The 25,985-nt window shown below is 37.1% G+C and overlaps 1 protein-coding gene and 1 long non-coding RNA gene across 2 annotated transcripts in view; one reads left to right on the top strand and one right to left on the bottom strand.

Annotated features, from left to right (window-relative positions):
* Positions 1–250: 250 nt before the first annotated feature.
* LOC132103873 (uncharacterized) overlaps positions 251–25,985 on the top strand; it is a 28,702-nt gene continuing 2,967 nt past the window's right edge. The window contains exon 1 of the long non-coding RNA XR_009423475.1: positions 251–1,080. This is a non-coding gene — a long non-coding RNA (uncharacterized LOC132103873). The remainder of the gene's footprint in view (positions 1,081–25,985) is intronic.
* LOC132103869 (uncharacterized) lies at positions 11,781–22,092 on the bottom strand. Its single transcript, XM_059508936.1, has 6 exons — positions 22,007–22,092; positions 13,546–13,595; positions 13,093–13,365; positions 12,691–12,942; positions 12,555–12,599; positions 11,781–12,460 (listed from the first exon to the last, which is right to left on the bottom strand). Coding segments are annotated over exons 1-6 (783 nt in total). The 5' UTR covers positions 22,009–22,092; the 3' UTR covers positions 11,781–12,299.

The following is a 25,985-nucleotide window of genomic DNA, read 5'->3' as shown; positions in this document are numbered from 1 at the left end:
TTTTTATAAAAATCTAACTCTTTACTTTTATGATCTGCAATATCGTTTCAGATTCTGAACACATCAGAAATCACCAACCCCTCCTGACATATCTTTCCAGTTTGGGGTAGGTATGTTGCAACAATATGACATAAATAACAATAAAATATAATTAATTGAAGCATGACTTATTGGGATAACTGTTTTTTTCTTGTATAGAACTACATTCACTATAGAACAGGAACATCATTTGTTGGTAATTTTTTTTTTTTCTTGCCTATTTTCTTCCTAGCAAAAAAATGAATGTATATGCCCAAGTAGAATTCCTCAACTTCAGCTGTGATCTCTGTGATCAGCTCATCATCTCTCCATACCCTCTCCACATGGAAGTCACCTCTTGTATTTGTCACAAGATCACACCAGGTTAACTAAGCCAGTAACCATCAGCTGACCGTGGAATGACAATTGTGTGTTTCTTTCTCAGTTTTGCATGGTCCCCAATAAACTCAACGTGAGATGCCTCTCCGATTTCTTTCACATCAGGGCACTTAACCTCTACCAGGCCACAGGGAGGTTCTTCATTTGGGTCCAGTACTTTGCCATCTGCACCAAGGTGTGGAGCATCAAGGTGGATGATGAGACCAGATGGAAGACATTAACGTCAAAGGTCTCCTCATAGCGGTGAAGAACCTCTGGCTCAAGTTTTAATCCTCTACACATCGCTCTCTAGAGACCCCGACAGATGTTTACACACACTGTTTAATGCAAGATATAAATGCATTTAACCTGCAATTACAAATACATAATGTTTTGATGTTTTAATCCCAAAATGTTGAATACTGATATTTGCAATGATAAAAGAAAGTGCTTTAAGAGGTGAAATTTAAAAAACACCAATATCTAGACAATCATGAATTGTAACATCACTTCCTTTAATGTTTTTACTATACAGTTGATATGGAATTTGTTTAAATGTTACATTTAAAAAAAAAAAAAGTGTTACATATTTATATGAAATGCTTATACAAAATAAATATGTAGTTAACTTTAAAGTATATCTACATTTCTTGCTTTCAAACATGGTCATATGAAAAATGTGCCGTACTTAAGTGGTAGATTTCTGCCATTTACTGGAAATCATTTAAAATTACAATTTTAAACAAAAGCACTATATGAACATTCTGAGTGATTTTATTACACTAATATACAATCAGACATCCCAATTTCTGTTTTGGTAAAGTCATTAAGTGTCATGTCATTTAGATGAATTAGAATTTAATTTAGGGTCCTGAAATACCCTGAACACTGCACAGAGGTTAAGATGACCATTGCTACATAAAATAACAATTGAAACTCATCCTACAGTTATACTCATACAGTTACTGATGCTATGGACTGTGGGATTAATAACTATTAACAAAAATTTGTCTCTAAACCTCTTTTCTCTTTATTAAAACTTGATCTAGTAGCCTACATGATAGAATCAAATGCTTCGCAAATCCGCTCGAAAGACCTGGGCCCGTGTTCATAAAGCATCTTATGCAGAAAGTAGCTCCTAGCTTAGTTTGAGTCTGCGCGTCAGAAACAGAAGTGCTACAAATCGCTAAAAATGGGCTTCACTTGTCTCAATTGAGTTCCAATGGGGTCGCTGTGTCCATTTCTTTTACTGTCTATGCCGCAGATCTAGGACCCTAGTTTTTCGTGACAGCGCCACCTACCGTACTGGACGATATAGCAATGGCTGCAGTTTCAGGACCTCAAATGAAATATCAATTTTGTAAAATTGATGTAAAACAATTGTAAAAAACGAAGAACCTTAAAATTCTCAGTCTCTTGAATTATACAGTATATTGATTAACCTCCTTAAGGTGAATTAGCTCATTATCAGGTAAGTTAAAGTTGGAATCAGCGTATGGAGTCAATTACAAGCCGATATTTTAAAAGTTGTTGAGAGGCAAGACAAGACACAAGAATGATTCAAGAATGTTTATTTATTTATATATATATATATATATATATATATATATATATATATATACAGTACAGACCAAAAGTTTGGAAACATTACCATTTTTAATGTTTTTGAAAGAAGTTTCTTCTGCTCATCAAGCCTGCATTTATTTGATCAAAAATACAGAAAAAAATTTAAAAAATAGTTTTAAAATTTATTATACTTTAAATGATCATTTATTTCTGTGATGCAAAGCTGAATGTTTAGGATCATTATCACATGATCCTTTAGAAATCATTCTAATATGATGATTCATTATAAAGTTGGAAACAGTTCTGCTGCTTAATATTGTTTCAGAACATGTGATACTTTTTTAGGATACTTTGATGAATAAAACGTAAAAAAAAAAAGAAGCTATGTTTTTAAAATATAAATATTTTGTAATAACAATATACACTACTGGTCAGTAATTTGGGGTCAGTAATTTTTCTTTCTTCTTTTTAAATAAAATCAATACTTTTATTCAGCAAGGATGTGTTAAATTGATAAAAAGTGATAGTAAAAAAATATATTATTAGAATATATATTATTAGAATTTATTATTAGATTTTATTTATTTTTTTAATAAATGCAGTTCTTTTTAACCTTTTATTGATCAAATATTTTAGACCGCAGAACTGTTTCCAACACTCATAATAAATCAGAATATTAGAATGATTTCTAAATGATCATGTGATCGACTGATGTTACATGTGACACTGAAGGCTGGAGGAATGATGCTGGAAATTCAGCTTTGCATCACAGGAATAAATTATTTTTCTTAAGTATATTCAAATAGAAAACTATTATTTTAAGTTGTAATAATATATCACAATATTACAGTTTTTTCTGTATTTTTGATCAAATAAATGCAGGCTTGATGAGCAGAAGAAACTTCTTTCAAAAACATTAAAGATAGTAATGTTTCCAAACTTTTGGTCTGTACTGTATATATGTCATTTTTGCGAACAACATCACAACAGCACAAAAGCGAACCCCTTTTCCATCAGTTGCTGCACGGATAGAACGGCTGTAGGCTTCAACTCTAGAGAAAGAGAGAGCGAGAGACAGAGAGAGAGAAATAAGAAACATTTGTTTAACATATTCAACTGGAATATTATATATATATATGAAAAGTGAAAGTCCTTGCAGCATGTGGTGCATCTCTTCAATTCGGGCAGGGATCTCCCTTTTTGGATTGTTATATGTATCTTGAAAAAGAGAATATTTTGAGATCATGAAAATATCCCTAGTGCCTTTTTTAATCATCCGTCCTACAATGAGCCTAACCAAATCCATAAAATCACTTCATATTGGCCATGCAGCACATGACAGAAACTAACACATGATATCAATGGACTGTATGTGGAGTTGACCTGCAGATTAGGCCAAATTGTAACAAGCTATTAACACTTCCAGACGCCTCATTCATCATTGCTAAACAATGGCAAAACAACAGGCTAACACATACTGCAACTAGACATTCAGTGCAGTTTAATTATGAAAGATATTTTATACATAAATATGGTAAAACCACGACTATTAAGCCAGTATTCACACTAATACATTAAGCTGCAAGTAAATCTTACAAACCTTACATCAACCATGCTCTTGTCATCTGATAAGTTTAATTAATGTGCAGGATAGGTTCACTTATAATACTTCATAATTAAAACTCAACAAGGATTTATGAAATCATGGCCACGAATTAACGTCGTAGTAATTAATAAAACTAGCTCACAAATTCTTAATTTGGTGGCAATTAATTATTAATTCATAGTTAGCAGTTCTAACTATGTAAACTTCACACCGTTGAAACGTTATAAAATAAAACTTAATTAAATATCGGTACTCACCGTCTGATTGCTGTCCACATCGTCCATCTTTAATTAGTGTTGATCAAGTACGGTAGCTATTTTCCAACAAGCTGTCATATTTTACGGGGCCCACGTGAGTGAGGATTTCGTCAATAGTTTGTTCCTGCACAACCCGAGGCTGCAGTTACCCCTACGTGGAGTGGCATAGAGCGCCCTCTCGCTGCTGTAGACGGTAATGTTTTCTGTTGGTTCATTTCTCTTGGTTCATGTCAGATTAATTTTGATAAATAAGTCGCACCTGACTATAAGTCGCAGGACCAGCCAAATTATGAAAAAAAGTGTGACTTATAGTCCGGAAAATACAGCAAGTATGGAACATGAGAAGAGAAAGAGTTACTTGCTAGGGATGATGTTAGGAAGTGATATTCAGGTTGCTATATTTTTAATGATTACAGTACTTAAAACAGCTAAACTTCAACATTTTAGCTGTAAAATGCCACATGCAGTAGCTAATATTAAGAAATATTTTGTGCTTTTACTTTTTAAAATGTTGGTAACGGTAAAGTTAATGCTTAAAAACTTTGAAGATTTTGAAAACAGAAGTTACATTTGTAATGGTGTATTTTCATTTAGATGTCAGGAGGTCATCGTCACTTCCTGTTTGTTGTTGGCGGCTGTACTGCGTTTGAGCTCCGTCACTATATTCTTTTCATTGACTATTTTTAACTCAAAAATCAATTTTATACATCATCGTTTCCGTTTATATAACGTGTGAATATATCCTCTATTGTATTCTACAACAAAAACAATCAGAGCGCCTCGCTATCACTAGTTTTATTTTGATCTCCCGGGTCCGCTATTAGCTTATAGCCCGTTAGCATCAGCAAGCGTGGTTGTTGCTAAATGCGCTTACATTGCTAATACTCTATTCACACACATTACCACTGCTGTACTCACTGTCACTTGCTTTAATCGCTGGAATCATCCCGGGCTGACGCTCACAAGTCCGGGGTAAGTATACAGCGTGCTGCTAACAGTCCCACTACGTTAGCCGAAGGTAAAGTGCACACTCATTGTTTGCCTGGTGCTCGTGTTCTCGATGTTTCTGCGCAGATACCCGCGATCCTGAAGGTCGACGAGAGCCCCAGAGCGGTCGTGCTTCACGCCGGGGTTAACGACACCACGCTGCGGCAGACGGAGACGCTGAAGAGGGACTTCAGGAGCCTGATCGAGACGGTTCGCAGCACGACGCCCGAGGCGACGATCGTCGTGTCAGGACCACTGCCCACGTATCGACGAGGACACGAAAGGTTCAGTAGACTTTTTGCTTTAAATGAGTGGTTGTTGTCATGGTGTAAAGAACAGAAACTGCTGTTTGTTAATAACTGGAATCTTTTCTGGGAGCGTCCTAGGCTGTTTCGCGCTGATGGATTACACCCCAGCAGAATCGGAGCGGAGCTGCTCTCTGACAACATCTCCAGGACACTTCGCTCCATGTGACTAGTAAGACAATTCTCAGATAACTATTATGATGAGTTTTGTTCCACCCGCTTACATGATTTTTACCCGCTTACATTTTTTTTTGTCAATCCACCCTCAGAAGAAGACAAAATACCTGACAGTACAGAGAGTGTTTTAGTTGAGTGTTTAAATCAACAGTACACAAAGATGTACCCGCTACGAACTCCCGAACTGCTTCAAATGATTCGCGATCCCCAGAGATGGGACCAAGTCACACATGTGCAAGTCTCAAGTAAGTCTCAAGTCTTAACCTTCAAGTCTCAAGTAAGTCCCAAGTATTTTTTTCTTGGGCAAGTCAAGTCAAAGTCAAGTCCAAGTCAAGTCACCTTATTATTGTAATTTTACCTGCAGAATCTGATCTTAATAAAGTTAAAAGACAAGATATAAGTAACAGTAAATTAAAATAATTAGGATTTGCATTGTAAATACTCATGTTCAGTAAAATACATCATGGAATCAAACAAAATTGTAACTTCATAAAATTATTTATTTTTCACTTCTGCCAACAGAAATGTTTTACATTTTCAACATTGAGTCCATAAAACAAATAACAGCTAAACATCCAACAGACTCCTCTCTGAACACCCCCCTCTCTCTCTCTCTCTCTCTCAAACGACGTGACGTGACATGACATTCAGCCAAGTATGGTGACCCATACTCAGAATTTGTGCTCTGTATTTAACCCATCCGAAGTGCACACACACAGAGCAGTGAACACACACACACACACACTGTGAGCACACACCCGGAGCAGTGGGCAGCCATTTATGCTGCGGCGTCCGGGGAGCAGTTGGGGGTTCGATGCCTTGCTCAAGGACACCTAAGGCCGGGTTCACACCGCAAGCTGCAGCAGAGCAGAAGCAGCGCGTATTTTTTTCGGTGCCTATGTTAACAGATGAGAGCGTTCACATCGCACGCAGAGGCTGCGCGGCAGAGCGTAGCAGAAGCAGAGCAGAAGCAGCAGTGCCGCGATCGTTTCGGCGCTGGGTCTATTTTTGCTGCGCTGCTGACGCTCAGTTAAAGTGAAAGTACACATTTGGTGGACAAAATAAATATGATTTCACACAAAAAGTGCTCTAAATGCACATAAAACCACATATAGGGTGTTTTAACAAGAACTGGAGTATGTTAGGAAAGAAAATTAATATAAAAAAAAATATGTATAGAAGATAAAGTGACAATGATCAGGGCCAAAATACACATGTACTGAAACGAAAAAGGAATTTTGCCCAAAATTTGCATTAATGATATCTACTGTGTTCTTAGCAAATTACATAACAATGTATGATATTTAAAATCACATTTTTCTATTTTTTTATTATAATTTTTATTTTTATTATTATTTTATAATTTTTTTTTTTTTTTTTTTTTACAAAATCTGTTAAAGTACTTACAGTTCTATCCAAAAATAAACTTTTTTGCCGAAATACAAAAACAACTTTAAATAATTTATATTGCTAGTTTAGCCTTGGAGATTTATTTATTATTAGTAGTAGTCGTATTCTTATAACTAGGCCTATATATTGGCAGAAGAACGGATGTCGTGCTGACAATCATAAACAACAGCACGTGGTGTCACATGCGGTGGTCTTCAGAGTGCACCTGGAAAGACAATAATGGACGACACTCGTCTCATCGTGGAAGTTGAGAAATATCAAGTTCTTTATGATCCACACAATGTACTTTACAAAGACTTGCAGGAGAAAGAAAAAGCATGGATGAAGTTGCAGCGGCTCTTATTGCAGATGGTAAGTAATTTTATAGTGTTTTTGACGCTTTTGCTGGCACACGAGCGAACAACTCAATAGTCTATTTGATTCAACCATGTTCTCTCCTACGTCGGTTAATGGGATGAACCCAAAGTATGCGTCTTTTTCATAGTCTCCTTAATAACAAATATAGCGCGATGGCCTTTCTTCTATCAATAACACGTACTGCACGGAAAACAAAGACAGCAAAACAAAGATGCAACAAAAGTAACAATGAAATTATTAATTAAAAAAGCTTCTTGCCAAACCTTTTTATTTAAATGTATTTTAAATGGAAATAAAGCAATGCGAACGTACCCATAGAGTACTCTGACCAAAATCGGCTGTTCAGTTGCTCGCTGCCTCCGCTGCCGGTGTGAAAGCAAAATAGGCGCGCGCTGCTTCTGCTCTGTCTACCTGCTGCTAACGCGCTGCTTCTGCTCTGCTGCAGCTTGCGGTGTGAACCCGGCCTAAGTCGTGGTATTGACGGTGGAGAGAGAACTTTACAAGCACGCACCCACAATTCCTGCCGGCCCGAGACTCGAACTCACAACCTTTCGATTGCAAGTCCGACTCTCTAACCATTAGGCCACGACTTCCCCACAAACACAGTTTACATACAACATTAAACTTTCTTACATTTCTCCTCTCTCTCTCTCTCTCTCTCTCTCAAGTTCAAGTTCAAGTTGCTTTATTGGCATGACATTTGAGTTACAGTATTGCCAAATTTAGCATTTAGATACAGAATAAAATATGATTACAATAAAATACAATACAATCAAAATAGCAGCAGCAGATAATATTTCTAATATTAATAATAGTAATTATATACAATTAAGAATATCAAATAAAACAGTTGAATATAATAAATTATCCCTTTCGTATGGTGTGTATGGTGTATAAATATTTAGTAGCTATTGTGACTGCCATCTCATTCTCTCCAAGTATATAGAGTAGTTTCTCCGAGTCATTTAGAGACAAGAATGAACGATTCAAAGCTTCAAACTGTGAGAAGAATGTTTCTCTTGTAGTGCTGTATTTGGGAAGTGTTTCTCATCCTCTGTTTAATTCAGCTCACAGTGTTTGCACAGTCTCTCTTCTCTCGGTAGCCAGGATCTTTTATGTCTACCAATCTCTATTTCCAAATCATGATCACAGAGTCGATATTTTGAAAGGATTTGTCTTTCTTTTAATTGCTTGAGTGATAAGTAATTTGCCAGTTTTGTGGTTCTGTTTAGGGCCGAATAACACTGGAGTTTGGTTTGGAGCTCAAATTCATTTTTTCATTTTTCATCATAATTATACTTCAGATTTTTGTCAATTAGTTTCTGAATGTTGGGGTTGTGATTGGAGTCAGACTCAGTTTGGGTTTCCTTCATCAGGTGAAGCACGAGTCTCTCTCTCTCTCTCTCTCTCTCTCTCTCTCTCTCTCTCTCTCTCTCTCTCTCTCTCTCTCACACACACACACACACACACACACACACACACACACACACACACACACAATCTCTCTCTCAGAGTACATCCGTAAGTCATTACCTCTATTACAAGGTATTGCACTTGCAAAATATAAGATTCGAGAGTCTTGTCTGCAAGCCGAGCACGATGTGGCCTATCCCACCATGTATGCGCCACCGGTATGCGCGCTCATAATGGAAGCAACGCGGTCGTGACGCACACGCGGTGCGACACGCTTGACGCCTCAGGGGCGCAACTGTCCGAGCGCTTTGGAAACAAGGAGAAAGCGGCGCGCCTAGCGATTTCCACGCGTTTTTAGGCGCGAATTATTGACGACAAAAGCGATGACCCTCGGTACCCCTCAAGCTGAGATGTTGATGTGATGTGATATCTGATCTAAGTGGGCGTGGTCTGCGTAAGGTAGAGAGGGCATGACTGATGATGTCATGACATGACAACGCGATTCTCAGCCTGCGCTCCAGCTGAGTAATCAATTTTATTAAAAAAAAAAAAAAATTACATATTTTATATTCAAACTGAAAACATAATGTGATTAACACTCAAGTCATTCAAGTCATCGTGTCTCAAGTCAAGTCAAGTCCCGAGTCTTTAACTTCCAAGTCCGAGTCAAGTCTCAAGTATTTTATTTTTTGTCAAGTCAAGTCACAAGTCATAAAAATAGTGACTCGAGTCGACTCGAGTCCAAGTCACCAAGTCACAAGTCCCCATGTCTGGCGATCCCCAAACTCAAATGACTCAAATGATTCGCGAACCCGCTTTGAACTCCCGAACTGACTCAAATGATTCGCGAACCCGCTACGAACTCCCGAACTGACTCAAATGATTCGCGAACCCGCTACGAACTCCCGAACTGATTCAAATGATTTGCGAACCCGCTTTGAACTCCCAAACTGATTCAAATGATTCGCGAACCCGCTTTGAACTCCAGAACTGACTCAAATGATTCGCGAGCCCGCTACGAACTCCCGAACTGATTCAAATAATTCACGATCCCCAAACTGACTCAAATGAGTCGCAAACCCGCTTTGAACTCCCGAACTGACTCAAATGATTCGTGAACCCGCTTTGAACTCCCGAACTGATTCAACCCAGATTGCACACATACGTCTCCAAGATGTCTGTTAAAGATATTTTGATCTGGAAAGCATCTGCTGTATACAAACGTCTGACAGACATCTTTCAGACGTCAGTTTTGCATACATTCTAAATCAGATTCACCCTGATGAGAAACACAAGAGATAGAATGGGACGTGGGGTTACTAATTTAAGAATCTGTTTAAAATATGCTGCATCACATGAAAAACGTCTCAGTTATGTATGTAACCCTCATTCCCTGATGGTGGGAACGGAGGCATTATGTCGAACGACATATGGGGTCTCACTTGGAAGGCCAAACATCTCTGATTTTGAGAGAAAACGCCAATGAAAATTGGCTAGTGGATTTAACATGCCTGAGCCACTGCCTGTGCCTACGGGTGTAAATAGGCGTCAGGTGCATCCACTCATTCAGGTTTTATGCTGAGGAGCCTAGAATGTGTCCTGGCAACAGCGAATGGAAAGGTTGTGGCATGGGGACATAACGTCTCCGTTCGAGGATTACGTACATAACCGAGACGTTCCCTATCTGTCGGTCACTGCAAGTTATGTCGAACGACATATGGGGTCCATGGAAAACGCCACAACCTGAACACCGTCACAACCCTGTGGCGCTGCAATTGTCGACAAGCCGTGGCGTGCCACAAAAGCTAGGGGCCAAAGGGAGAGTACATCGCTGCTGGAGTAAGACTTGCAGTCATTAAACAATTGTAATGTGTTCATTTAGGTGTCGGCTACAATGCACACCTTATACATTTTTAATATATATTAAAATAAATTATAAATCATTTAGGTAAAAATAGGCCCATTTATCACTTTCAGGCACATTACTGTGAACGGTTTTTTTTTCTCCGTAAATTACCCATGGTTTTAACAATAACACTGCAAATCATCGTTCTTGTTGCCATGGTAACTGCAAATTAACCATGGTTTTGTTACTTCAAATAATTGACAAAGTATTAATATACTGTAATATTTTTTTGATGTTGTTGTTGCTATAAAAAAGAGCTAAGCCATCAATAGCCTTTAAAATGACTTAAAATGCATTATATAACAAAACAATGAGGCAATAATGATTGGTTAATAATAAAACTGTTAAAATACATAATGTAGGCAAATACAAAATAAACAATTTATGTACTTTATTACAAATGCCTGCAAAGGGAGCCAGATGCCATGTAATTGCTGCTGTTACACTTACAGGAGAATCAAATCCTTGTTTAGGCTTCTGACCAAACATTTAATTCAAATAGTCACTTAATCTTTCATTTTTGGCCACCTTTTTTGCTATAGATGACACAGCCTTTATAATTTCTTCAACAAAAAACATGCATATCACAACCCTTACAAAAATAAACCATGGTTTTATCATAGTAAAACTGCTTAATTTCCTTTTGCATGATTTCTGAATGCTTGAGACTATAAAATAAATTAGAGTCATAATAAAGTTATAGCCATAGGTAAATGTCGAGAGCTACAATTGTAATTTGAAAATAATACAATTTATTCATTTAGTTTTTTTATTTGATTAAAGTTATTTTTTCACCCCTATAGTAGGTGTTTTTTTCATCATCATATTTGAGGAAGGGGGGCACAACAATACAATCCTGCTTAGGGCACCCATTTGGCCAGCAGCGGCCCTGACTGTGTGTTTTTAAATAATGTGCATGTGTGTTCTTTTGTAAGGAAGATGCAAAATGAAATGCAATGAAAAATAACGTAGGACTAATTTATTTGCATATTACACTTTCTATTTTTCTGAAAAAAAAAAAAAACACAAGTTTGATGCAAGTAAATATATATATAGTGATTTAGCAGAGTGTGTTTTTGAGATAGCACCTTGGCTGGTTTACACCTGTCCTGGATTAATAAATATAACACTAAAGTCTCCAGTAGATGGCAGCAAGTCATTATGATTGTAGTATAACCACAGCACGTTTAGTGAGACTGAAGTTAAAACGAAAGTGAAAGTATAATTCACACACAGCTGAGAGCTTTCAGAGTCTTTCAGAGAGAAAATGATCGAGTCTCGAGGTGTTTATTGTCCTCTGTTGGTTATTCTGTCAAAGCAGATTGAGCTGAAGATGTGTGCTCTCTCAGCTTTAATTCATACAAACATAAACCAATGAAACTATAACAGCAAAAATCTTTCTTAAAGCGCTTTATTTTTTGTATAGTTTTTCAGAATAAATACTGTTTCAAAGCATATTTACCAATAATAATGTACATTCTCTATTAAACAAACAAAAGCAACATATAAACAATAGAAAACTGTACAAATACACATATTTACATGCACACTGTCTAATGCTGAATGCAGATACAGATAACAAACAGAGATAGGCTCCAGCTCAAATGTGCATAAAGACTGAAAACAGTGTGAGCTGCTAGACTTTGCTCAGTCAGATCTGACAGATTTACCAGAAAATCCTGAACTGTGTGATGAACACGTGATTTCTTTAGTTTCAGACTTTGATTTCATCCAGTCTGAGGGATTCACACACGTCTGATATTTGAAGCCAGTTCTTGAACACATATTGTTTCTAACCGTTTCTACTGATGTTTCTGCTTCTTTACACATCTGTTGAAGTGTTGGTGAGTTCAGTGTTCAGCAGTGAGGTCACTAATGTCCTGCACACCTCTCCAGTTTAATCAGAGTCTGTGGGGCCCTCAGCAGACATCATTATGGGCCCTCAGTGCTTCTGGGGCTCTTGTCCTCCTCGAGAGACACCGCAGGTCACCTCTGAGCAGACGCTTGTGTAACGTGACAGCAGTCAGAATCAGAGCCAGCAGAAGCACAACCACAGTCAGTGCAATCCAAGAGACGACAGCTGAAGAGAAAAGTAGAGACAGAGCACTTCTTTTAGTTTCACATTCACTCTTTAACAGATTTGTGAAGCTCTCAATGCCTCCTGTTTCACTCACGATCATATTTAGTGTCATCAGTGTGCTCCAGTTTTTCCTTTGATTCTGTACAGAATATTGAAAGCTTAGTCTCACAGTTTAGTCTGAATTTGCTGTTTAAAGATAATATTTCTACACATCACTGAGCTTCTCTCACCTCTGACTGTGACTGTGATCAAGGTTTCTCCTGAAGGCTCCAGAACTCTGTATGATCCTGTGTCTCTGGCTGTAAAGTTACTAATGATCAGGTTTCTATCTCTGATGCTGATTCTTTGGCTCTGAACTCCATCACTTCTGCTCCAGACCTTCATCCACTCTGTGCTTCTTCTGCTCTGATGCTGCACTTTATCAGCTTCTGACAACAGAACATCTAACTTCAGCTGCTCACCGATGTCCACAGAGACCTCATCTGAGGACAAACACAGACAATCATTATTATGATGGAGTCACTCAATCAAGACCAGAAGCTCATATTTAGGATCGGAGGACCAAGTGTTATCATTCATTATTCAGATGAAACCAGAATCACGTGCTGATGTTTGATCAGTTTAGTCTTCACCATGAATATGAAGTTGGTACTTCAGCTCTGTCTGATCATTATTGTAATAGATTCTCAAAGTGTATTTCCCAGCGTCACTGAAGATCAGATTCTTGATGACGACGTCACAGTTTCCTTCTTTAAACACTCGTCCACTACATTCTTCAGTCTCACACACAGATATGACTCTTGATGGAGTGAATAAATCAGTGATAACAGTATTATTGTCCTCATGTTCACATCTGAGTCTGATGTTTCCTCTCTTTTCTCCTGACACAGATATAGCGGAGGTTTCTGCAAATAAAGACAGTAAATATCAATAGTATGTTGAGAACAGTATAAATCTGAAGCAGATATATGAGTGCAGTTGTAGTGTTTAATGAATGAATGAACTGCACAGATACACCAGTGATGCAGTGTGTGTTATTTCTGTAATATGATTGTAGATTTCCATCATCAGTCACAAATACTCACTAAACTGAGCGCTGTAAGTGATCAAACCCAGCAGCAGCAGCAGATTCACCCTGATGAGAAACACAAGAGATAGAATGGGACGTGGGGTTACAATTTAAGAATCTGTTTAAAATATGCTGCATCACATGAAAAAATAAGGGTTATGTACATTGTGGATTAGATTTTGAGGTAAAGATGGAGACTTTCTAAGAAGATCAAGACGAGCAGCCCTGGTGTCTGAGATAATGACCAATGGTCTTTATGCTCTTCCTGACCATTTGACTTGTTAAACTCAGCCACATCTCTGGGGTAATGTCAAAGTAGGTTTAGGCTAGGTTTAAATCAAAGAAAATTAGACTTTTAGATAAATCAGGGAAACATATGCTCTTGTGTCTTGTGGAGGAAGAAAACAAAGTTCTGGTGTTTGTAAAAAACAGATTTCAATGTAAAAGTCACAAGAACCAACTGTTTCTGTCAGTGGTAAGTTTTCATTTAAAATATTTGTGATAACCTAACACAGGAAAACTATATGATGTGTTTCCACTTGCTTGAGTGACTTAATATATAAATCTAGAAGCTAAATTCATTTAATACGCTGTTTATATTAATTAAGTTTAACCGTGAATATGTCTATGAAAGATTGTGTAACTGTACTGTGATAAACAATGCTGAAAAAGCACTTTCAGAATAGGCTAACTAGTTTGGATTTGAAATCAAAATGATGTATAAATGTTGTGTTTGTAGTAATCAGCTGCAGATCAGGAGCAAACCCGTCCTGTGTGAAGAACAATGAGTCTGAGCTGCTTCTGGGTCCGTGTTCGTGACACACACGGAGTATGAGTGAAACAAGGCCTGGGGGTAATCCTTCTCCAATATTGTGATTTGAGACTGCATTTCCTGCTTTAACCACTCGGTGTCACTTTATACACACTGTCTATCGCCGAAACACATCCGAAATAAATCCGACGTTCACAGCAACAGTGTTGCCAGATCCGCGTTATTTCAGCTTAATTGAGCTACTTTAGTTTTGAGTAGCAATTAGGTGGGTTTTGTTGTAAATTACCCGAGAACAGTGTATCCCTGGCTAATTTAACATCAGAAACCATCTGTACCAAACCACCAGCATGAGTCTCTGTCGTCGGAGAACTGCCATGTCTCCTCTCATCATCCAGTGTAGACAACATCACAGACATATAATAGAGAACATCTATAGATCAGAGGGGATTCTGGTGTATTTTGTCTCGTCGAGTAAAGAGACGGTGTCAACATTCATCTTTATCATGAAAAACGTTTTAAATAATTTTGGATTAATACATTTTTATACATTACTAAAGAGTAATCCTCAGATTGAGAATGGTTCAGATTCAGACAAACCAAAAAAGTCCCAAAACACAAGCAAGAGCTTTTAGAAGCTATTTTTCCTTCACTGATCCGAGTAATCATGGTAGAACAACTGAACATTTATATTAATAACCCCACTGTAAGATTATAATCATAATCATCATCGTATCACACAGTAATGTTCATACAGCAGAGACAGACAATCCTTCACTAGGTTTAGTTTTACACAAACAAACTAAAATACTGTTAACAACACAATACACAAACGTTGGCTCTATATACAAAAACTTAAAAAGTAAACTTACATGATAAATGTTCTGCATGTATCTTAGTTTCAGGCATCAAAACATTGAAATCACATCTATACCACAGACGAGACTGCTGCAGAAACACAAGTACAGAGCCGCTTCAGATTGGCAGCTTGCGTTTCTCACATGGACAGTGAAAGGAATGCCTCATTACCATATTAAACCACGCCTGCTTAAGTTTCGCGAGCATTTTTCCGCCCGGATGAGCCTTTCCTTTCAAAGAGCCGTTCAAAAGAACGGCTCTTTTGGCTCTTTTTAAATATTTAGTCAGTTTTAAGAAGCCAGCTTGGGGGCATCTCAGTTTATCCTGGAAATAATCACTGGGAGGAATGATGAGGTGAGATTTGTAGTCAAAGTGTGTGTGTGTGTGTGTGTGTGTGTGTGTGTGTGTGTGTGTGTGTGTGTGTGTGTGTGTGTGTGTGTGTGTGTGTGTGTGTGTGTGTGTGTGTGTGTGTGTGTGTGTGTGTGTGTGTGTGTGTGTGTGTGTGTGTGTGTGTGTGTGTGTGTGTGTGTGTGTGTGTGTAAAGCTACGTTGACTTATGTTATTCATACAATACCTACTCAAATAAACATCAAAAACAAAGCCGGCTGCAATGAATTTCTGTGCAAAACAGCTTTTACTACAAACACTTCCACACAAGAACATTGTTATCACACAAGAACATTTTGATAGAAAACTAAAAATATTTAAAGTAGATAAAATTCTAATAAATAAAATGGAAATGTCTACATACTACTGTAAACTTTGCAAATAGGACATCAGCCCCTTCAAGTCAATGAACAATAACAAAGTGGGCTGCAATGAACATGCACAACTAATAACTAATATCATCACGCTATAAAGGGTTTGCCTGCGCTGGGTGCGCCCCTCCCCCTATAACTGTTCTGTCTCGCGGAGGAGCTCATTTGTGTGCATCTGTGTGAAACACGCATAGGATAAAAGAACGACAGAAAGAACGGCTCCCCTCCAGCCGCGACTCGGCTCCCATCGTTCATGTTTATGAGCCGTTCAAAAGAATCGGTTCGTTCGCGAGCGTCACATCTCTACCGGATGTTGGATGAAGCAGAAGCTTTTGGTTTCACCCAGAGTTGATTTCGCGCTGTAGGAAAGCTACGTGGTAATTGGCCTATCAGATAGATGGCTTTTACGGTGAATAGTGGGTGCGTCTTGTGGGTGTTGGTCTAGGCATACAAATCGTCCAATGCATGGGCTTTAACTTATAGTAGGTGGGTCTTGTGGGTTTTGGTCTACAGTAGGTGGGGATTTTGTGGAGCAATGGGGTAATATGTCAGGAAAGAATAACAGATAAATTATCAGTACACACAACAGAGCTGGTTGCAATTTTGTTGGCCTTGGAACGGGTAGAAGGAAATTAGTTAAATAACTCAGTGATTATATCTGATAGTTATTCAGCTTTATAAAAAAAGCATGAAAACTGGGAAATCTATAAGAAATGATATAAATAATAAAATTTGTATGGTTTTGCATAAGTTAAATGCAAAGGATTTAAAAAAACACTGGAACACTGGAACAAAAGTACAGCCAAGAAAGAAACCAGCTTTTTCAGTCTCTCAGAAGTGTCAATCAGAATAATTTTACAATGCAAGGTTTATTAGGGAAAGCATCCAGTATCATTCATTAATTTATTATGAAGTTTCTTGGAGACACAGACCTGGCCAGTAAGATTTTATATATATATATATATATATATATATATAATATATATATATATATATATTTTTTTACGATTTTTTAAGATAAGATCTTTTTTTAAGATCCAATATCTCCTGATTCACAGTCCAGCCCAGTCGGTGGCGGTAATGCACCGTTAAGTTGGTTTGCAAACCGCCTTAAAAAACTAAAGAAGAAGAAGAAGAAGACGATTTTGGGGGACTAGAGTCCGTAGTAGTGGGACTGTAAGTCCATTCTCGAGAAGGGTGTATCTGCTACGGAGCCATTAAAGAGTCGTTGTGGTAGAAAAAAAATCAGAGTGAGTGACGAAATTTGGGGTGGCAGGAAAGTTTTTTTTTTTGCGTTCTCTCGCAAAACCAGCTGAGCTCGGACATACACTTCCTGTTTACTTGAGCTCGGATATACACTTCCTGTTTACTTGAGCTCGGACATACACTTCCTGTTTACTTTACAGCTTGTAGTGGTTCATACAGCTCCATAAATTCACAATGCAGTGGTTCGTAAAGTTTTATTTTGAACTTGGACGAAATAGCACGCTTATAAAGGTACAGTTTTGAGACATACTAAAACACCTAATGTAAAACATTGGATGACTAAATTCAGTACACACCTTATTAATAAAGCATACAGACCAGCAGAATAGCCCAGAATATGAACATAACCCGGTGAATTGCACTTTAAGCGTATCCCTCATAGAAAGAAAACGCTTTATTAATTTACTAAGACAGTAGGCAGAATTCGGTAGACACAAGGCAGAATTCGGTAAACACTTTATTAATAAATTATAGGCTACATGAAAGCAGATAAGCCCAGAAGAACAGCAGTGTTTTCCTCCCATAAAGAGCGGCTTAATGAAGATGGTGATTTAAAAAAAAGTTAGAGAATTTATAAAAAATTATATTCTGTGTGCATGCAAGCATAATTGCATGATACGTGTTTTCATCCCCATAGAAAACGTGCTTAACGAGGCATAATATAAGAAAATAATTATATTGTATAAAAAATATAGGCTACTACAGGCAATCAACACAGTAATCAATTAGGCCAGTTTTTTTTTTAAACCTTTTACAATGGTGCACCCCCTATATTTAGCCTAACATTAGCCCTCACTTAGACCGCAGTCACACCTTTTACCTTCAATTGATTTACAGATGCATTTTTACTGTTATAGAGGCAAAGTTCTCAAAACTCAGGCAATTTGATAATACCTAGAATATCAAAATCAACTGCGGGCGGCAGATCCTTTTCCTATTTGGCGCCCAAACTCTGGAATAACCTACCTAACATTGTTCGGGAGGCAGATACACTCTTGCAGTTTAAATCTAGATTAAAGACCCATCTCTTTAACCTGGCTTACACATAACATACTAATATGCTTTTATTATCCAAATCCGTTAAAGGATTTTTAGGCTGCATTAATTAGGTAAACCGGAACCGGGAACACTTCCCATAACACCCGATGTACTTGCTACATCATTAGAAGAATGGCATCTACGCTAATATTTGTCTGTTTCTCTCTTGTTCCGAGGTCACCGTAGCCACCAGATCCAGTCTGTGTCCAGATCAGAGGGTCACTGCAGTCACCCGGATCCAGTAAGTATCCAGACCAGATGCTGGATCAGCACCTAGAAAGGACCTCTACATCCCTGAAAGACAGCGGAGACCAGGACAACTAGAGCCCCAGATACAGATCCCCTGTAAAGACCTTGTCTCAGAGGAGCACCAGGACAAGACCACAGGAAACAGATGATTCTTCTGCACAATCTGACTTTGCTGCAGCCTGGAATTGAACTAATGGTTTCGTCTGGTCAGAGGAGAACTGGCCCCCCAACTGAGCCTGGTTTCTCCCAAGGTTTTTTTCTCCATTCTGTCACCGATGGAGTTTCGGTTCCTTGCCGCTGTCGCCTCTGGCTTGCTTAGTTGGGGACACTTCATCTACAGCGATATCGTTGACTTGATTGCAAATAAATGCACAGACACTATTTAACTGAACAGAGATGACATCACTGAATCCAATGATGAACTGTCTTTAACTATCATTTTGCATTATTGACACACTGTTTTCCTAATGAATGTTGTTCAGTTGCTTTGACGCAATGTATTTTGTTTAAAGCGCTATATAAATAAAGGTGGGTAGAGTACCCAAAAACTGTACTCAAGTCAAAGTAAAAGTACTTCTAGAAATATTTACTCAAGTAAAAGTAAAAGTACTAGTCTTGAATAGTTACTTGAGTAAGAGTAAAAGAGTATCGGATAAAAAATCTACTCAAGTAGTTAGTTACTAGTTACTTTGGGTCATATATACTGAGCCTATTTTTATTTAGATATATAGATAAAATGTATGTAATGTATGTGTGCGTGTATAAATGTATATATTTCATCAGCCTTTACTCCAATTTATGTAATTTATTATAAAACCCTGTCTGTTTACTTAAGTAACAGATATAGGTGTCATGCCATAACATATTTTTAATACGGCTGACTTTATATTAAATGTGAATTTAACATTTAATGTGATATAAATATTGCTACTAATCTTTCATTGTTCAGAAAGAGAGCAAATAACATTTACATTATTAAAGATCATTTTCACTGACAGTCTAGATTTCAATCACTCTCAGAAACTCCCATTAAAATCACTGAAACTGTTAACACTGTGAAATCAATATCTTAATTAAAGATTCGTACACACATCTGCACTTTGTTGTTTCTGACGAGAGAATTCGCCAGAAAGAGGTATTCAGTCAGTGAGCGAGTGAAGGAAGCACCGGCATTTTAGCGATGACTCATCGGAACACCTCTGATTGGCCAATGCTTTAATAAGCTCAAAAAATTATTAAAAACTAATTCTCATTCATTAGATACTAGTACCTATTAAATAGATACTTGTACACATTTATTAGATACTAGTACTTATTTGAAATGTTACTAGTATGATTTTTTATTTTAATAGTATTTTTTTTGTTGAACTCTACTGTAGCCATTGGACTAGTCATAACATAAGACGAGAAAAAGCAGATCTGACTAGTAAGATAAGAATAGTTACTAGTAGTGATTAAAAAAGGTACTAGTGTCTAAAGAATAAGAACTAGTACCTAATGAATAACTACTAGTATCTAAAAAATAAGTACTAGTATCTAATGAATACTTACTAGTAATATTTAAATAGATACTTGATACTATTGCAATAATTACTAGTCAGAAATTAAAAGATGATATCAAAAACAGAATAACTCCGAGTCCCTTGTTCGTTTGGAGATATCTTCAACCTCATTAAGAACTAGTAAGAATGCATTTGGAGATATCTTCATTTAAACAGATCATTACATAAACATGAGTACCTCTCCACCGTCCAATCAGAGTCCACATGGTAATACAACACGCAGAATAAATTTGCATTAGGATTGCATTTTAAACTTTATTCTTATAAAAATACGCGCGATGGTTTGAAGAGCAGAGATAAAAGCATATATTGTCACAGTCATTGTTTATTTTCATCAAGTTTCATCAGTAAAACGTCTATCTGAGTGTTATTCAGCTACATCTACAGCGAAAGCTGAGTTTCCTGGAACTTCATCAGTGAGTCTCACTTGTGGAGTTTCTGCGCGAGGGCGCCCTCTGGCGACGAGTGTGAATTAAAAATAAATTCATTGATTATCCTACTCATTATTGCTTGCAAAACCTTAATTTGAGAAAAAGAATAGCTAAAATAATATCCAACTTTGAGGTAAAAATTAGCAATTCCATACGTTCTTCTCCAGAGTAAAGAAGTGTGCATTTTTTCTTTTGCAGCTATATTTATTATTATATTTATTCTTAAATACTCCGTTTTGTATATTATAGTAAAATAGTGTTATTACAATAGTAATATTCCTTATTTTGTTTAGTGTTTTTATTTAGAAATAATAACCATAATCATTATTAGTTTTATTGATATATATATATATATTTATATATATATGTGTGTGTGTGTGTGTGTGTGTGTGTGTGTGTGTGCAGCCGTATAAGTAAAGAAAACCTGGTGTTTTATTATTATTATTATTATTTTATTAATACCTTTTGGCCTTCTTTTTAAATAAAGAAAATATTTGTCTGAAAACCACAAGGTTTGGATTTTGGGTGCCCTGTACAAAACATGAATGTAAAAATATGCAATATGCTATATATATATAATTTAGTGCTATATGCAAAAAAGTTACAGCTAATAAAATTGGTGTCATATCTCCATCCTGCCATCAGAGGTCACTCAAACACATTAGGCTACTATATTTACGAAATTACAGTTAAAAACTGACGACAAAAAAAAAACGTTTTCTATGTGCTTGTGTACAAATATTTTCTATTAGGTTTTCTCAAAAAAGTACATCCATCTCCTTGTTTCAGTTTCCTGTTTAATCTTTCTCCTATTTGTTGCTGGCTCATTAATATTCAACATACAATTACCATACTGGGCAGAAATGCTAATTTAAAAAGTACTATTATCTATTAAGTTCAGGATATCTCTGGTCTAAAAGTTAATATTAACTAGAAAAAAGCACTAGTGCCTAAAGAATATGCACTAGTACCTAATGAGTAAGTACTAGTCGTTAATGGAAAATATAGTAGTATCTATACTAGTAGATAACAGTATGGTTTATAGATTAAATGTTACCACGGTTTGACACATAACCCGAGGGCGCTGAATATCTCCGGGTGCTAGGACCTGTATTTATCATAGACAGTCTGGTTAGGACCTACACAGACCTCAGAGTGAGCTGCACATTCATCTTTCTCATGAAAAACCTTTTAAAATATTTTTTTAAATAATACATTTTTATACTTTACTAAACAGTAACGTTAATCCTCAGATTGAGAATCGTCCAGATTCAGTCAAACCCAAAGTCCCAAAACACAAGCAAGAGCTTTTAGAAGCTATTTTTCCTTCACTGATCCGAGTAATCATGGTAGAACAACTGAACATTTATATTAATAACCCCACTGTAAGATTATAATCATAATCATCATCGTATCACACAGTAATGTTCATACAGCAGAGACAGACAATCCTTCACTAGGTTTAGTTTTACACAAACAAACTAAAACACTGTTATAACTACATAAAACACAGAAGTTGTCTCTGTATTTAAAAACGTAAACTTACATGATAAATGTTCTGCATGTATCTTAGGTTCAGGCATCAGAAAACCGAAATCACATCTATACCACAGACGAGACTGCTGCAGAAACCAATAAGGAGAAATAAGTGTTCTCTCTGAATCTATGTGACTGCACGGTTTATTCTTCAACACGATGAGGCGCAACTATCAGCCACTTCTCGTTTACGGTTGAGACGTTATGAACAAAGTACACGGAAGGAGACATTCAGGTTTATACATGTTTAATATATAAGTCACGAGCAGGACTGGACACGCTACCCGAAGGGAGACACCCTCGTTTAAGATAATCTTATTGGTTTACAGATGAGTGACGATTCGGTATAGACGGAATAGGACTGCTACACGGAAGGAGACATTTGGTTGAATACACTTCTAATAAACTAAAAAGAAAAAAATATATTTAGTGTTTTTTTGCGTTTTTGTCGCTTTTCCACAACATCCCGTATAAATACGAAGAGTTTTGGATTACGACGAACAGAATAGAAATAAATGGTCTAATCAACAATTCCTCGCTCAACAGACGCTAGTTCCCCAGACAGAAGCTGTTTCTGCACAGATCCGCCCACATCACGCGCTGGTTTATCAAAGAGACACGGCAATATAATGCGAGCTAGATAGTTATGCAGTACCTTGATTTATATATTCACATTATATATATACAAAGATTTAGATTTAATTTTACAGAGGTATGCCATCACATTTGTCAAGTTATTTGAACAGACATGCATGATTATTCTGTGTGTATATTATTATTATTATGTATATTTTTCAGGATGACATGCCTCTGATCAGGAGCTGGTGGTGTGCTGTTCTCCTGGATAACTTCACTCCTCAAATGTATGGAGCTGTTTGAATGTTCCTACATGAAACATTACTCTGTAATATATCTTTTACATTGAATATAAATTCATACCAACCACTGAGGGGAAGAACTTCACCATTCAAAAGACCGTGTCTTCAGGCAGAGTCCAGCAAAGCAGGTTATTTGTGCACATACAGTACATTAATTAAGAACTAATCATTACATATGTGTGTACTGTATGTGGCCAATGGAAGAACAGAACGAGTTCAGACGGATGAACAGCATCAGGGAACGCTTGCAGTGCAGAGCCCTTTTCAGGTCAAACCCTCCAGAGTACGGGGAAGAGGACGGCGTGGTGATCTTCTGGGCTTTTGTTCACACAGGATTTGGTTCCAAGGATAGGTTTTTGGTTTTATTTATTTTTGTGGCATGAAACACCTTGGTGTGTTAAGTTCATAGAAGGGAAATAGAGAATGAACTGAGATCAACTGGTTTTGATGTATTAATTAAGTGAAGTGAAAGTGACATTCAGCCAAGTATGGTGACCCATACTCAGAATTTGTGCTCTGCATTTAACCCATCCAACGGGAACACACACACGCACACACACACACACACACACACACACATATATATATATATATATATATATAATGTGAATATATAAGTCAAGGTAGGGGAGAGCGGGGTAAGTTGTCACACTTTTTAACATTTAATGAGCACTGTACATCACAATGATATAAATGTCATACTAAATAAAAGAAGGAAGTCTTGGGCACATATGTTGTATTCATTACATTTTCATATCTTATATCATTATGGAGTTGTAGACTGTTGAATAGAGAATGTGCAGTTGTGACAACTTGCCCCATCAGTGGGTAAGTTATCACACTAAACTATCTTAAAATCAGAACACAACTATTTAATTGTGATTATTGATTTCTGGTGATCGCAGAAGCATACCTGCGCATGCTAGACAGAGCAGAGATGGTGCTGGGGCCTGAATGGGTCGATCTGGTGCAAAACCAGCTTCCAGAAATACATCTCAATGTTTTTTGAGCATCTTCTATGTGTTTTTTTGTACTGGGGCAAGTTGTTATATGTGGCGACTTGCCCCAAAGTCATTGAGACAACTTGCCCCAAACTGAGCTGTGTGCTAAAGGCTAAATCTCAAGGTTTGCTCAACACACCACGTTGGGGCGCGCACACACAGCAGATCGAGTGATCTTTAGTGCAGTGTTATAGTGTTATCAGTCAGCATGTTATCGTTCATTATAATACTACTATTAAAAACAATGACACGTGAATGTCTGTGACTGAATGAAAACTAAAACACTTTCCTTCTCAAACACTGTTCCCAAAAACCATAAAAGTCCTTCCTTAACCACAAACAGTTTTGCTGCTTGTAAACGCTATTCTCTGTCAACAACTCTCATTGGCGAGAAAAAAAGATATATATTATTGCAAAAGATAGTAAATGCAATAACTGAATTTGTGTTTTTTAACAATGTGTAAGTTTTTGTTCTTTTGTAAAGAAGATACAAAATGAAATGCAATGAAAAATAACATAGGACTAATTTATTGGCGAATTAAACTTTCTATTTTTATGTAAAGACACAAGTCTGATGCTAGTAAGATATATACAGTGAAGAGCTTATTTAGCAGAGTGTGTTTGTGAGATAGAGCCTTGGCTGGTTTAAACCTGTCATGGATTAATAAAGTCTCCAGTAGATGGCAGCAAGTTATAATATCTGCACAAAGGAGACATCGATCAGCTGCTTGATCTCTTCTTTAGAGAAAACTGTTGATTTTACACTTGAACAATGTAAGTATTATTATTAGAAATTAAGATTACATCAGAAAACATTTGTAGCCCACCCCAACACTTATCAACAATAATAATCATAAATGGTGACTAATAATTATATATGTTTTGTATTTAGCTTTTTTCATATGCCATATGACTTCACACTGGACAAATGCAGCTAAGATGAATACATCTAAATATTCAGTCAAGTAATGAATGAATGCATGTGTTAATGAAACAATTAGACTATATTTTATTTACTGACAACAACAGAAGACATGAATAAATGAGTAAAAGAATAAATACAAGTCAACAACAGATTAAACAAAGCTTTATTCAAACACTGTTCTGTTTCTGAAAGTGTACAGACGGTGACCCCACATCTGTCCCTCAGGTCCTGAATCTGATCATGATGAGAGAGAGACATCGAGTCCTGTCTGAGAGCACAGAGAGGATGAGGAAGACCAGGATGAAGATCCTGAACACGAGCAGGAGAACATGTGCTGCTGTGTCTGCTCTCCATGAGCACACGAACTGTGAAACACTTACACAGAGTGAAACACTTTATATCTCACATTTTGTTTTTTGCTACATTAATTTCATATTTACAGCTGCATGCTAATTTGCTAAAGCTTCATTACTTCTGTGCTGTAGTGAAGTGGACTGGTCAGCAGAAGGTTGCTGGATCAATCTCTGCAGTCGTCTCCACCAGATACACACGTCTGAATCTCATGAGAACTAGTGTAATTCTACTGCTCTTGATCTGAATCAAATGATTCGCGAAACGAGGTTCGGAGTCCCGATCTGAATCAAATGATTCGCGAAACGCGGTTCGGAGTCCCGAATGCTTTGCGAACTCCGAAGCCCTCTTATGAAAATTAACCATGGTTTTACTACAAATAAAACCAAAAAAGCATGGTTACTATAGTTAAACCATGGTAACCACAAATTAGCCATGGTTTTGCTAAATTAACAATAGTTTAACCATGGTATTTGTAGTAAATCTGTGGTTATACAAATGGTAGTCAACATGCCAAAAAACCATGGGTTACTACAGTTTAACTATAATAAAACCATGGTTATTTTAACGCGGTTCGGAGTCCCGACCTGAATAAAATGATTCACGAAACGCGGTTCGGAGTCCCGATCTGAATCAAATGCTTTGCGAACTCCGAAGCCCTCTTATGAAAATTAACCATGGTTTTACTACAAATAAAACCAAAAAAGCATGGTTACTATAGTTAAACCATGGTAACCACAAATTAGCCATGGTTTTGCTAAATTAACCATAGTTTAACCATGGTATTTGTAGTAAATCTGTGGTTATACAAATGGTAGTCAACACGCCAAAAAA

This window comes from Carassius carassius, chromosome 25 (genome assembly GCF_963082965.1).
Source record: "Carassius carassius chromosome 25, fCarCar2.1, whole genome shotgun sequence".
In the NCBI taxonomy this organism is placed as follows: domain Eukaryota; kingdom Metazoa; phylum Chordata; class Actinopteri; order Cypriniformes; family Cyprinidae; genus Carassius; species Carassius carassius.
This window is presented reverse-complemented; position numbering and strand designations above follow the sequence as displayed.

What these genes read in the sequence shown, in the direction of transcription:
- LOC132103869 (XM_059508936.1), bottom strand. An exon ending in CACTTACAGCGCTCAGTTTA is followed by an intron (nt 13,366 to 13,545) that starts GTGAGTATTTGT and finishes CTTTATTTGCAG; the next exon opens with AAACCTCCGCTATATCTGTG. An exon ending in GATCACAGTCACAGTCAGAG is followed by an intron (nt 12,600 to 12,690) that starts GTGAGAGAAGCT and finishes TATTCTGTACAG; the next exon opens with AATCAAAGGAAAAACTGGAG.